The sequence below is a fragment of the Ursus americanus genome, chromosome 3 (assembly GCF_024610735.1).
Source record: "Ursus americanus isolate L20-20 chromosome 3, mUrsAme1.1.p, whole genome shotgun sequence".
Classification (NCBI taxonomy): domain Eukaryota; kingdom Metazoa; phylum Chordata; class Mammalia; order Carnivora; family Ursidae; genus Ursus; species Ursus americanus.
The window spans coordinates 35,562,089-35,577,190 of record NC_142129.1 but is presented as its reverse complement, the minus strand read 5'-3'; the positions used below and the strand labels follow the sequence as shown (position 1 = coordinate 35,577,190).

At 37.4% G+C, this 15,102-nt stretch overlaps 1 protein-coding gene and 1 long non-coding RNA gene across 3 annotated transcripts in view; one reads left to right on the top strand and one right to left on the bottom strand.

The window, feature by feature from the left end:
• Window positions 1–3,431: 3,431 nt before the first annotated feature.
• On the bottom strand, window positions 3,432–4,768 carry SMIM30 (small integral membrane protein 30). Its single transcript, XM_045793641.2, has 3 exons — window positions 4,714–4,768; window positions 4,255–4,350; window positions 3,432–3,801 (listed from the first exon to the last, which is right to left on the bottom strand). The coding sequence occupies exon 3, from the start codon at window positions 3,754–3,756 to the stop codon at window positions 3,577–3,579; it is 180 nt and encodes a 59-aa protein (XP_045649597.1). The 5' UTR covers window positions 3,757–3,801; window positions 4,255–4,350; window positions 4,714–4,768; the 3' UTR covers window positions 3,432–3,576.
• Window positions 4,769–4,836: 68 nt separating this feature from the next.
• The window catches only part of LOC123789047 (uncharacterized), a 450,578-nt gene continuing 440,312 nt past the window's right edge, over window positions 4,837–15,102 (top strand). For both annotated transcript variants that reach the window (XR_006778839.2, XR_015723746.1), the window contains exon 1: window positions 4,837–4,914. This is a non-coding gene — a long non-coding RNA (uncharacterized LOC123789047). The remainder of the gene's footprint in view (window positions 4,915–15,102) is intronic.

Below are 15,102 nucleotides of genomic sequence, written 5' to 3'. Positions count from 1 at the left end.
TCGACATTATGTATAAAACAAACATAAGATTCTGAAAGGAAGGGCACCTAGGTGGCTTAGTCAGTTGGGTGACCGACTCTTGGTTTCAGCTCAAGTCATGATCTGTAAAAAAAAAAAAAGAATATTCTGAAAGGTGGAAAGGAGGCAGGATCAGCTAAGATCCTCAGGACCAGAAGACAGACACAGTAGTGAATTCTCTGTATTTTCTTTTTCCTCAGAGATCTCTGACTAGGTACTAGGTATTCTGAAGCTGGCAACCCAGAAATGCCAATGACCATGGGCAGAAAGTCTGGACCCCCACCTTTGGGGTCACTGGAAGGCATGTGGGGAACAGTAATGAGGTGTCCCTAGACATCTACCTCTATCTGGCACTAAGGAGGCAACGACCTCCCTTGCCCTGAAGCAGCATTGTCAGAAAAGTCCTCCTTAAATACAACTTTCTAAGATGAGCCAGTCTTTTTAATATGATACCTAAAATGTCCAGGTTATTAATAGAAAAATCATTCCAAGGAAGATCTCAATTTGAATGAGACAAGACAATCAACAGATGCCAATACCGAAACGACCCAGATGTTAGAATTAAGACAAGGATTTTGAAGCAGCCATCATAAAAGTTCAATGAACAATTACAAACATGTTTGACAAGTGAAAAAATAGCAAATCTCAGCAAAGAAATAGAAGCTGCAAAGAAAATCAAATGGAAAATTTAAAACTAAAAAATACATGGGCACAATCAGTGAACTTGATGATGGAACACTAGAAATTACCCAGCCTGAACAACAGAGAAAAAAGACTGAAAAGAAAAGCCTTAGGGACAAGTGAGACTGCAACAGAAGATCCAACAACTGGGTCACTGGAGTCACAAAAAGAAAGGAGAAAGTGGATGCGGCTGAAAGAATATTTGAAAAAATAATGGATGAAAATTAACTAAATTTGGGAACAAACATAAACCTATAGGTTTAAGAAGCTGAGCAATCTCAAACAGGACCCGAACATATTCATACCAAGACACATTATAGTCAGCCTTCTCCTAAAAACTAAGAACAGAGAAGAAAATCTTGAAAGTAGTCACAAAGAAGCAATGCAGGAAATGCACGGATTTGGGGCGTTAGAGTAATGGGTGGGTTACCAGTACTTCTTGTTGATTTCAACTATTAGTCTTTTGCCTTTGTAACTGAACTTAACTGAGCTAACATGCACAGAGCATTTACTAGACATCTATAAATTATGCTGGCACTTGAGGGACATGTGTCAATCTTATTCCTCCTATAACTGCTCCACAGCAGATGTTATGCATCAGAGCAAATCAAGAAATTCCAGAATTTGAAAGAATCTTAAAAAAAAAAAAAAAAGACAAGCACAGAAATTTTTGATTTGGGATTTCTTGATGGGCTTCAGCTCTGTGAGCTACTTGATATTAATCTAAAAATGCCAGCATATATGTGCATTTTTCCAGGGAAAGGACCATAGTTTTCATCGGATTCTCAAAGGAGCTGGTGGCCCTAAAAAGGCTAAGGGCCACTGTTAAGTTTCTGTTCTTTTTAGGCTAAACCATGTAATCCATCCAACCTAGGTAAAAAAGAACCTAAAAATAGAGAAGGTATTCCTCATCCTATCTGTCAAAATTCCTGAATGCTACCTCATGATAATTCTCTACTTTTAAGGGAAAAATAAGAAAATGATAGTTTTCTAATTTCTTCTAGGCACTTCTGGAAATACATCGTTCATTATAGAATGTTTGCCTGTAGTCTTATTTCGATCATTTTAAAAATAGTACCTGGAGGTGACTAAATGACTAATGCGCTGTGATTTAAAATGTACTTTAAGTTTGATTTCTCCCAATACTAATGAAAAAGTTCAGATGTGTAAGGAAGAAGCAGCAGCCTCTTTACGCCATTATCCAACCTGCTGGTTTATGAACTAAGACAAACTGTTCTACAATCCGCATTCCTTTTTCCATCTTTCAAAAAAAAGGGCATGTAAAATTAAGTTCTATTAATTACACAATGTGTAACCACCAATTTATCTGAACAAAAAACGTTAGTGCAGTCTCTTGTGAAAAAATAAAATAGCTATGACAAAAATAGATTTATTCGGTTTCTGTCTGTAGAGCATGGCTGTCCCTCACTTCTGGTACTCTTTACCCAACCCTTTCATGCAAGCCAGGTGAGCTCGCACTATCAACAGGGTTTTAGGTTGCTACTGCCTGTTCTCTAATCAACATTAAGACTCCCAATGTCACCTGGAGAGCTAGAGATTGGATAATGCATTATTTCAGTAAAACACTTGATTACCTGTTTCCAGTAGGACCCTCATGTAGTTTGATTTACTCAAGACTATTCTCTGCTGGCTTATTATCTACAGAATCAAAAGAATCATGAGGGCCTTTTGTTAAACATAGAATTCCAGGCCCCAACCTAAAATTACCACAATGCAACTAGGAGAAAGATTTGGGAATCTGAAAGTTTTTTCAAGTCCTTCCGGTGATTCTTGAGTTCAAACGGTGAAAAACAGTCTTTACTTAAACTTGAATATGCACACAAATTATCCTGGGCTCCTGAAGCAAACGCAGATTCTGATCCAATTGGTCTGGACCGGGTCTGAGATTTTGCATTTCTAACAAGTCCTCAGATGATATTACCAGTTTGAGGACACTTCAGTAGTTAGGTCAGATAGGGTATGTTTCATCTCGTTAGTGTGTAAATCAGTATAGGTCATTACCTTTTCCTTCTGTATCTGTGGATTCTCTACCAGGGACTTCTACCTTGATACTGCCCATTTCCCACGTATCACTAATAGTGTTTCTATAAGTTAGTGTGATCACTTAAGGTAAGGAATTCTGCCACTTAGCTGACAAAAAAGTCCATACAAAGATAAAAACAACTTGAAGTAAACAGAAATGAACGTCACACATTAACTTATAACATAATGGGTTTATATTTAATATAGTACTTCTCCTCGTGGAGATGTTACTCAGTTAATATAAAGGTTTTTTTTTTTAAACATTAAATCTCTTCTCCATTCCAATGTCAATATAAAGTATTTTTTTACATTAAATATTGTCTCCATTTTAACATTAGATACACTGAATACATTTTTCTTACATCCGCCCAGAGAAATAAAAAATTTAATTTCTGACTGACTGCATTCGCTATCTAAGTACAATATTAAGTTGGGAGTTAACAAAACAAAAATCTAATAGAAGTATGAAGAAAAGACTCCTCAATGAGGGAGGAACTGGCAATTTCCTAGGATTCTGGGCAAGGGTTTCCTTCTTCCTATTTCATGCGCTTTGAGAATTCCAAGAAACTATGAAATAATAGGTAAATTTCAGTCGTCTGACATCCTTAACCCTCTAACAAGAAATTTATAGACTGCTTTTTTCAGTGCAACATTTGTTGTGAAGAAAACTTTTCTTCCCCCATTTAACATATATTAATTTGTTCCCATTTACAGGGAGACAAGAATGTGAAAATACTATATTTCTTGGGAACTTTCAGACATTAAAGCTCAGTTTTTAACCTCAACAACACAAAGATTTTCCCGGCAAGGTCTGATGCGGAAGACCCATCAAAATCACATTTGTCCATTTCTCTTTCGTGCGTATACCCCCAAACAAGCACAAATGCCTGTAATGCTGAGAGCCACACCTAACAAGAGAGCGATTGCATCTCCAGCTTCTACTGCTTCAACAACAGGCAGCACCAAAAGCAGTGAAATGAGGACCAAGAGCAACTGTGTTGAAACTGAGGTCATGATGTCTGGATCTTCAGGAATCTGGATCTTGGGGGCTGAAGGTTTCTAGAAATCAAACATGGAAACAAAAAGGAATTATTAAAAATTCCCACCTTTTCAAACGATGGTATGAATGCATAAATAACAATCCACACACCTTTTAAATTTAAGTTTCAGACCATCTCCTCATTTTATGGTAGAAAAAACATGTTAAACTTATAAAAGGTATTTAAAGATGGCCATTTGAGGCTAATCTCCCCTTTTCATGATAATTCCTTGACTCCAGCTATTTTTCCGCACTCTATCATGCCAACACCCTGTGAATCAACTAAGTAAACTGAACAAAACATAATTAAGAGCAAAGAGAAAACACACAAGACACTCGGAAACTTAAAATATCTATTAAGCAAAAATTGTATTTTCTTAGGATTTCTCCCATCCAGGACATGCAGACAAATCTGGCAAAAGTCACGCAACATGTAAATCTGTGAAGTTGTGGGGGAAATTAGTAAAACTTACCAAACAAAAGGATTTACGTATAATTCTATTTGATTCGAAGTAGTCCCTTCCCAGAGTTCCGGATCCCTGAGGCTAAGAGATTCCACGTGACAGAACCTATTATCAAAAGAGGGTAGGATTTAAGAATTACTCACCATTACCATCATCAGCATTATTATTATTAAGAGGACAGCCAGAGTCAGTGCAGGGCGAAGAGGTCGTACGAAAGAGAGAGGAATGGATAATAACTAGAGAAAACAGTTTCCTCAAGCAGGGGAACTAGACTTAAAGTTGGTCAGTTCGCCCGCACAGGAAAACCTAAAAATAAATCGAACCCAGAAACAAGTTCGTGCCAGGACCTGCTATTAAGATTTTAAAAAGAATCCCTGCTCTGTCCCAGCAAGGTGCAAACATGACCCCTGTTTTACAAATACATTGAGACAATCTCAAGTATCCTTTGGAGACGAGTTCGTACATTACCTTCCTGGAAGCAGCCATTAAAGGAATGGCGAAGAGGGCGGGGTCTCCAAACTACACTTCCCACAATCCCCGCGGCCGACGACTCTCAGGATGCGCCGGCGCGCTACCCTGTAAGTGGCTGAGAGAGTGACGCGCACGTTGCACGAGAGACGAGGAGGAGCAAGCCTGCGGGGCTTCCTCACATGGAGCAACATTTTACCGGTAAAGTGGTTTAGTGTATTTGTACAAACGCTCTCTCAAAAATGAGGTAAAGAAATGACAGCAAGTGATTTTTATCCTGTTTAAGGTTTTAAGACACACAAGTGGTTATGTCTTTTCTTCGACTGAAATGAAGACACAATAGCGGGATGCGAGCACAGCCGTCTGTTTCGGACCGTTAAACTAACGGCTTCCAGCATTTTGAAGCAGGGAATCTCCTGTCACCATCTTCCAAATGTGCCTTATGACGTTTTGTTCAGTCCTTTTAAGCAATGGGGAAAACACGTTTAATTAGACATTTTGGAAATTGTTAAAGCCATTTGTAGGGAAACACAAAGTTTAGGAAAAATGGTTTGTAGGAAGATCTCTTTCATTCGGGTTCTGGAGTTGCGAGAATCCCCATTAGCTTGGAGTGCAGTGTCTGTATGGTACACTTAGTGATTTCTTCTCAGTCATGTTTTTATAATACCCTCCCTATCTGCCCCCCGATATTTATGAAAAGATGTGAAATTATTACTTTTAAATCATAAGTGAATTATTTGCATATGTAAGGCAAACCTTTCTGAAAGGCACTCTCGAAGTCCAAGATCTGTGAAGTCCTTAAATGAAACTTTGTAGTCACTTAGTTCTCTGAACTCTCATTTACTGTTTGACAATTTATTTGGCACCCTCAGATTGTAAGTTATTAGTGATGTGGGTGGGGGATGAAGTCACTGTCCTGTCAGAATCAGGGAGTCTCTCAGAGCAGGTACGTTCAGCTCAGTGCCCATAATTAGCTTGTAATCTTGTACCTTATCTTTTTTCATGAATGTTACTAATCTCTCTAGACTGGCAGCAAAGCTTTATGTTCTTGTCTCCTAACAGGCACCCAGCAATAAAGTTGGATAATCGTAATTATTTGAAAAAATACATGTGCCAACAAGATTTCATGAGACAAAGAAATGCCAAATAAACCAAACCAAGGTCTCTTGTGTATTGGATGTTTGAGGATAACCACGTAACAATATTGTTAGCATTGCTTCTCTAAACTTGATTGTTTTAACAAAGTTCTGTCTTTGCCTCATTTGCTTTGAACTTTTAGTTTCGTACCTTTTTAATCAAGTATATTTGAAATATATTACAAAATATTCTCTTGTATTTTAGTGTGAACATTTTTGGGATTTTATTTTTCCCTTTATGTTTATTTCAGTTAGCTAAAGTCAGCAGAGACTGCTTTAAAGTTAGTGTTATTACAGGCTTGTTTCTAACTTTGTCAACATTGAAGATAATGATTTGAAGTTTGAAGAGTCTGTGGATTGTAAAATGCTTTTTCTTTAGAATATTAAGATGTCAATTAGTGACCTGAATGATCTGAGATAGAGTGGCAGAAGTTTGTGCAGGAGTGTTTTGGGCCCAGGTAGTTTTAAAATAAAGTTGGTTAGCTTTCTCTAACTAGTACCCACCTCACTCAGGCAATTTAACACAGGTATTGGTACTTATGCTTTTGTGTGCCTTATCCTAATCCTAGTATCCAGGTTGTATGGTATCCTAGTTCTCAGTTTTTTCTTATTACCCTAGTGATTAAAAAAATTAATCACTTATTCCTTTGCTTAAAACTCTTCAGTTCCAACACATTAAGGTGAAGTCCAGACTCTTTATTTAGACTCACAAAGCTCTGTATGTTCTGGCCTCTCGGCTTCTCTAATGTCAATCCATCACTCACTCATGCTTAGTCCATTCCAATCACATTCACCTGTTTGCTCTTTCTTAAACATGCAAATTTTGTTGTTTCCTATTGAATTTGCCCTTGCTGTTGTCTCTGCCAGTAATACTTTCCCCACCGACTTTTTAATGGCTATTTTCTCAAGGTTCTGCTAAAATGTCGCCTTCTTCCCTGAGCACCTCACGAAAGCTCTCTCTCCCCTTACTGTTTATCCACTTTCTTGCCTTATTTTTTCTTCATAGTGCCTATCATTAACTGAAATTATATTATGTATGTATTTGTTTATATGTGTAGTAGGTGAACAAATACAATAAAGTAAAAATTCCACGAAGGGTAGGAAATATTCCTGTCTTATTCATAGGGAGTTCTTAGCTGCTGGTACAGTGTCTCGCATGATAAATACTTAAAAGGTATTTTGTGAATGAATGAATATTAGTATAAGACTACAATTTGATTAATATTTACTTACCTTTATACTGTTCATGGTAGAAACTACCTTATATGTAGGAAGTCGGCTTTTGAGCTAAAGTATGAAGATATTTGATGATCTAGACTGAGCTTACCTTGAGTCTTTTTTTTTTTTTAAAGATTTTATTTATTTATTTGACAGAGAGAGAGAGAAATAGCCAGCGAGAGAGGGGACACAGGCAGGGGGAGTGGGAGAGGAAGAAGCAGGCTCCCAGCGGAGGAGCCTGATGTGGGGCTCGATCCCAGGACTCTGGGATCATGCCCTGAGCTGAAGGCAGACGCTTAATGACTGAGCCACCCAGGCACCCCGAGTCTTCATTCAAAATTTGGTCTTACATATTTCCCCATAGTATTAACAGGAATTTATGTACATATATAGTGCATCTAAAACACGAATGCACTTTGTTCAGGAACCTGTCTATAATGGTCCCTACCTATTTCCTCTGTCCTCTTGAAGCATCAGGATTTTTGAAAACAAATGTTGATTAAGTCTACCTGGATAATGTATTTTTTCCTTAACAATACTTGAAAGGTTTCCTTTAAATACTTCTTAATGTTGGATGAACAATATTGGCATTTTTGGTGAGACAGTGCTTTGTTGTGCAGACACAATACTGTAGGATGTTTAGCATCCCTAGCCCATGCCCGCTAGATGCCAGTAGGATCTTCCAGTCATGGAGGACAACCAGCTGCCCTCACACATTGCTAAACACTCTTTGGTTGTAGATACTGTCCCTACTTGAGAAACACTCCAGATTTCATGAACAAAATGAAGGGTGTAGTTGAGAATGGAATGAAACCAAACAGCAAAGAGTTCACACACGTGTGTACATGTATATACACACACAAACATAGATACAAACACCCCAACACTGCAGTGTCTTAATGATTTAGATCCTTTTCCTTTAAATATGCTGGTTTTATGTTTTGTGTTATTTATAGATTCTTTTCTTTTTCCTGTCAGCATCTCTACCAGACAGGTTCCACTGGTCACTTTCTTAAAACAGCACTGATATGTAGATTGAAATGAGATTTCTGCTTTTATATCTGCCACTCAGCTTAGTCTTTAAGCTGCAGAGAGCTAGTGTGATATAGTATAAGGAATATTAATTTTTTCCCTTGGTGACTTTGTGGATTTGGCTATTTATTTACTCTTTGAGGCTCAGTTTCCTTTTACAAAATATGTTGTGAGAAGATTAAATGAATGTTTCTGAGGTGACCGAAAAAGTGACCAGAGATCAATACTCCTCAATTCCCCCTTTAATTGTAATTCTATATCTCCGGTTAGTGGTTAAAAGTTAGGGTTTCTGGGTCAGACTGCTTGGTTAGAATTCTACCTCTGTTGCTTACTAGCTATATGACAATACCAAACCTTTCTAAGACTCAGATTATTTATGTATAAAATTGGGTATAGTAGTATCCGCTTGTTATGTATAGTAGGAGGATTAAATGAATTAATTTCTGGAAGTAGTAACTGGCATGTAGTAAGCTCTCATTGGATATTAACTATTTAATTTATTACACTTTGCTATTAATCAAATCCACGAAATAATGAGGTCTCTAGGATGTGGCTTCTCTCCATTGTGAATGTGCTCTTCTGCATAGTAAATAGCAAATGCTTGTGGAACCTTTGGATGCAGGCACATTTTAGGCCCCCTAGGCTTTGGGTTGAGGGCTGACTAGAAACATTCTCCTATTACTCTAATAAATCTGTGGTAGTTGTGATAAAAAACCATCCAGTTGTTGCCTTGATGGCATTTTCTATTTAACTATTTCATACCTTTTAGGGGTTATAATTATGTTTAAAACATATTCTCCACCTAGCTGGTGTTACATCACTAATTCATTATATTGGGTCCAGAAAGTTTTGAAAAAATGGTTGAGAGGGTCTAGATATGGGTGAATAGCCTCAGGAAATCATTTGGCTGGAATGATCTCTAGGATAACCTCACCAAACCCAATAAACAAGCAAACACTCTTAATTCCTTTTGAATTCTGTTTCTAATTACAATAGCTAATCTGTAACTCTGTACTGCTTTTCTCATAAATTGCAGCAAAGTGAAAGACAGTATTAGAAGCTTTGCTTAAAGGGAATTATAATAATTGAGACTCTGGACTCAGAGGAATGTATTACTTTTGATAGATTGTTATGGGATAATTAATTGCAGATCTTGTAGGACAGATATAAATTCTTTTATATTATGGCTTAGAAATGGTACTTCATACGGTGGTTGAACATGGTACCGAGATTTTTACCTTACACTCTTGGCTTCAGTAAGGTCGACTGCCTGAAGAGGACAAATATTCTTCTTGTAACCCTTACTTAGAACTCATTTGCTCGTACTGCACAGATGGAAGCTCTCTATTTTGTCTAATAGCTCACCAAAAATCATGATTCTTTCTCTTTAAAATTTGTCTTTGACTTATAAGTCAAGGGTCATATAAATGGTTTTCAGTAGTTTATCAGGTACACTGTAATTGGAAATGTAAACCCACGGGTTACTAGTATTAAATGATGTAGAGGCAAGGATTAATTTCTGGAATTCAATAAATATAATAATCTCTTCCACTCCTTTGATTTGAACCTACTTTTTGATTTTTTACATGCCTAAAAACCATCCTAATGAATTATTATTATCTAGCTATAATTCAGACTTAGATGTTTTGTCTAGGTCATAGACCAGGGCAATAACTCCCATGTTGTGTGTATGTAGTTCCTCTTCTAGAAGAGACCATAATTTCTTTAACAGTGCTAGAGAGATGGGGAGCCTCTTCTGTGCCCAGCATCTGCCAGCAGCAAGTTCTCCTTGTGAACATATTTGGAAGCCACATGAACCACAATTCTTCTGAAGCATTGCCACATTCCATTTTCTCCCTCAAGCTTTTTGAATGCTCCTTCAGGCTTCTATACAGTTCCTCTAAGCATTGATAACCCCTGTAGGCTTATCAAATCCAGAATTTAGTCTTTTAGTTCAAGAGAAGCAAAGCCTACATCCTTGACTAAAATGGAGACCACTGGTAGCCAGTAATGTTCAGAGACAAGGAACATTATTTTAGTCACTTATCTGAGCGGTGGAGGGCAAAATTTACCATCTATGGTTACCAAGAAATGGTTTTAGAGAAGAATGGAAAAGTGTTTCTGCTTATAAGGATTAGAAGTGAGTCATTGCTAGGCCCCAAATGAAGGCACTTCTGGGATCCATCAGAAGAAGCAGGATGGGCCAACATCAGGATTTTGCAGTGTGTGTGTCAGGGAATTCATAAAAATCTGGATTTTTCTCATTAGTAATTGAGCCAAGCCACGTGAGTAGAGTTATTTTTTTGGAGCTTCACAGTTAAAAAAGACCAACCCAGAGCTGGTCAGTATTTCCCATCAATAATAGGGCATTTATCACTGGGATCATTACATTAGAGCTAACCAATCATTAGGCTAACAGGATGGGGTAAGCTGTACTTTCCAGGGCTGTTTAGCTGTTGCAGAAAAAACACCTGCTGAGGCTAAACTGGTGCCAGCGTCTTATAGAGGTATACGGGCAAGCTGCGATGTCATTGTTGACAGGGTTCCAGGCACCATCTAGAGCCTATTACGGATGTGGCCCTCAGTTCCACCAGTGAACCTCTGTAATCTGTGGGAATCACTTATATACGCACGTTTGCGGTGTCCAGGGAAATAGAGGAACCCCAACAGGTACTGGCAGATTCAAATTTTACCTACACTGCTAGGCTTCCAGGAGTAGGTTAAGAATTCTTGGATGAGACAAATTTATAGTTTTGAAGAATTGTAACATTATATAGCATTTTACTCACCATGGTAATGGACTGATTAAGACCATTGTCTTTGGAGATGCCATTGGATGGCCCCAAATTTATCTTTCCACTTACTAATTCTGTGAGTTTGTACAAATTACCTAACTTCTTAAAATATTAGAATATTTTACTCCTTAAAATAATTCTTTGAAGCAGATATTATTATACTCTGTTACAGATGAGGAAACTGAGACATAGTTAAGTAATTTATCCAAGGTTATGTAACTAGTGAGTGGTAGAGTCAGGATATGGACCTAGGAAATCTGACAAAGTCTATAATATTAATCATTGCTCATGTGCTTAAAAACATTTTTTTTATGTGGGCGGGGAGTGAGGGGGGAGAGAGAGTAGAGAGAGAGAAAGGGGAGGGGGGAGAGGGAGAGAGAGACTCTTAAGCATGCTCTGCGCTGGGCGTGGATCCATCTCACAATCTGAGATCATGACCTGAGCTGAAATCAAGAGTCAGACACTTAACCGACTGAGCCACCCAGGTACCCCTTAAAAATTTGTAATTAAAGAGGAAGGAGGGGAAGAATGAAGGGGGGGGGTAAACGGAAGGGGGAATGAACCATGAGAGACTGTGGACTCTGGGAAACAAACTGAGGGCTTCAGAGGGGAGGGGGGTGGGGGATTGGGATAGGCTGGTGATGGGTATTAAGGAGGGCACATATTGCGTGGTGCACTGGGTGTTATATGCAAATAATGAATCATGGAACATTGCATCAAAAACTGGGGATGTACTGTATGGTGACTAATATAACAAAATAAAAATTATTTAAAAAAAAGTATAGGTGATGTACAAACTTATATGCTTTTATATGGAAAATGTCCACAGGATCAAACGCCATTTTAATTTTCTTTGAAATAAGGTGCTCTAGTGTTGCTTAGGAAACCTAACCGTGATGAGTCATTGAGGAGTTGTTGGCATTTGTATACTTTTCTCTAGGCCCTAGTTTGGTGAATGAGTGAGTACCAGTATTCGCCTAATTTGTCAATGGATTTTGACTTAGTTTTAATAAATATTTAAATATTTAAATTTTTTTTATTAAAGTATGTCTAACCCAGGCTGAGAAGTACACTTAGTGATAGGTACAGATATGACATGTCAGAGAATATAGATTGTGATGCGTTGGCAAATCTCAACTATCATAAAACCACTGAAGTCCATATAATATATAAAACTCAAAAAGAAAAAAAAGAGAGTGGAAAGAACCTTTTGAAAATCTTTGCTTGTAGATCAGAAACTTAAACTAGTCACTGTCAAAGTATAGAGAAGTTATTAATTTAGTAAATGCAGTTCATAAGGAAATATTAATTCCTCTTACAGGCCAGGTGTTCATTATGATTAAGAGCTGGTAACTATGGAAACAGCATAAACTTTATAAAATTAAAAAATACCAGATAGAAAATGCAAATAACATAGGAGAATGAATCATGCCCCAATTGGTCGTATTAGCTTGATTTCCCTTGAATCTAAGGAGTTATAAAATTTATATCTGGCAATTTTCTGAGTAAATCATTCATTTTTCAGACCCTGAATTTCTTTGGATATCTTGGCTTGTTCATTTGAAAGTGCCTTTTATCTAGAGTCAATTTATACATGATAGAATATATAGGGCTGGAATTTTATAGTAAGCAATAGCTGGAAAGTGGTGACTTTAAACTGAGCTTGGAAACTTGAACGAGTACCTGAACCTTTTATGTAGACATTTATTGTGAATTTTCAGTTGACATATTGTGGTTGGTCACTTTTATTTTTTATTTTATTTTTTATTTATTTATTTTTTAATTTTATTTATTTATTCGACAGGGATAGAGGCAGCCGGCGAGAGAGGGAACACAAGCAGGGGGAGTGGGAGAGTAAGAAGCAGGCTCATAGTGGAGGAGCCTGATGTGGGGCTCTATCCCGTAACGCCGCGATCACGCCCTGAGCCGAAGGCAGACGCTTAACCATTGTGCCACCCAGGCGCCCTGGTCACTTTTAGTTTTTAAACCTATTTCTTTTGCTAAATCGTATACGTGGTCCAGGTAGAGAGCTTTATGGTAAAACATCAGTTTCTGTGTCATGGAATGATTTATGTATCTACGAAATGGTGAGCTGGAGAGCAACAATAAAGTTTCTTTACTCTTGCCTATAATATTTTGATTGTTTATAAATCTATTCTCTGAGTCCATTATGCCAACAGGGTACTTTTCTGTAGATATTCTAAAAATGGTATTATTAGAATTAAAATTCTTCATAAAAAATTATCACAAAATAATCTTACTTTCTGGAAGAAAGATTTTATTCAAAGGTTGGCAGATTTTTCTCTTCCAGGGAAAATTCTTTATTTTAAAAGTAGAATAAGTTATTAAAAAAAAATGATTGCAGCTGGTTCAATTGAGGAAAAAGTCCCATACAATGCTATTCACAGTTTCATTTGATTGTGATATGGACCTGTTTTCATGCATTTTAAGCTCTTATTTCTCAGGGGAGTCAAAATAAGTAGCTGACCTCAATCTGACAGTCATGGTGAAGCCCTGCTTTTGTGAGCATACCTATCAACACTAGGATGTATGAAAGAGAATGTAGTGTGCTGTATAAGAGCAGGGACATAATCCTTTTATCTGCTGTGCTTTAGTAGGACCCTTGGTAAGAATATTTTACCTACCTTTGGTCACCAGGCTTTAAAAGGGATCTAGAGAGGCAGCAGAGAGCCCAGGGATGAGTGGCAGAGTTAATTAAAATGATCCAAAAATTGGTCCTGGAAGAGTGTTCTCAAAATATGTTCTGTGGTGCAATTACATAGGGAGTTTATACAAAAATACAAATTTCTAAAACAAGTTCTCCAGATAGTTTTTAGGATCATCTGATCTTAGAACCTTTTTCATTGGGGAAAATAAGTTACTGAGATTGATTATTTGGGAAGAGGGAACATAAGGACAAATGAATAATGATCTTTAACTTAATTAACAATAAATATTTAATAAGACCCAGTTAGAATTATCTGTCTTACTCTCATGGACCCCTTTTCAGTTATTGATGAAACAGAAAATACAAATATTTCTTGTCTCTTGAACATATATCAAATAGCATTTTTCCTCATTTCTTATAGACTTATCTTTCTCGAAAACCTATTTTATAAATGTATAAAACCATTTTGATGATTTCTACCTTTAGAAATGTAGAAATATCTCATTCCTCAGAAAAACAAAGAGTGAAAGGGACTGTGAGATATAAAATGGACAATATCCTCAGTTTTAAAACATAACCGTGCAGTCGTGAGTTTCACTTGGTTACATCTTACAACAATCTTCTGTTAAAGATTAGGACAAAGCATTAAATGCAACTCACTGAAGGTGATCAGAAGGGTGTTGTGTGGTGGATTGCTAATATGTAGCTTTCTGGTGGTTCAGCATTAACCAAGAATTGAGTTCATAGGGCCTTGGACCTATTTTCTCAAAACATTTCTTCTCACAGTAGGTACTTGGAAGGGAGCTAGATAACCTGGAGTGCTGGTATTCTAAATTGCTGGCTAAAGGCCCATCCATATGCTTTGGAACAGAGACCAGCAAGCAAGATAGTTATTCTGTTATGAAAATTGAGTAGCTCTAACAAGTACTCTTGCTACACAGATACATCTGGATAAACTGGGGGTTGGGCCAGGGTCTTACGTGTTTCAGTTATATCTCACTGATTTTTCTTACTGTCCTGAATATTATAATATTCTTGTAGCAACAGTCCATAAATATATATTAAGTAAATTAACAACTTAGACTTTATAGTTTTAGTCAACATAAAGCCCAGTTTGAATCAACATGTGTGACATAGCCATAAAAACTGAGGGTAATCTTGGATTGCAGGAATAGATGTGTAGTACCTAGAATGGGGAAGATATGTTCTGCTTTGCTCTTTCCCGTTTAGGCCATACCTAGCAATATGATGTTCTTTTATGGATTCTCCCCTTTCTTTCTTTCTTTCTTTCTTTCTTTCTTTCTTTCTTTCTTTTTTTTTTTAAGATTTTATTTATTTATTTGTCAGAGAGACAGACAGAGCACATGCAGGGGGAGTGACAGGCAGAGGGAGAAGCAGGCTCCCTGCTGAGCAAGAAGCCCAATGTGGGTCTTTATCCCGGGACCCTGGGATCATGACCTGAGCTGAAGGCAGATGCTTAACTGACTGAGCCACCCAGGCATCTCGGATTCTCCATTTTCGGAGAAACGTTAACAAACTG

What these genes read in the sequence shown, in the direction of transcription:
- SMIM30 (XM_045793641.2), bottom strand. Translation starts at nt 3,756, where the DNA reads ATGACCTCAGTTTCAACACAGTTGCTCTTGGTCCTCATTTCACTGCTT.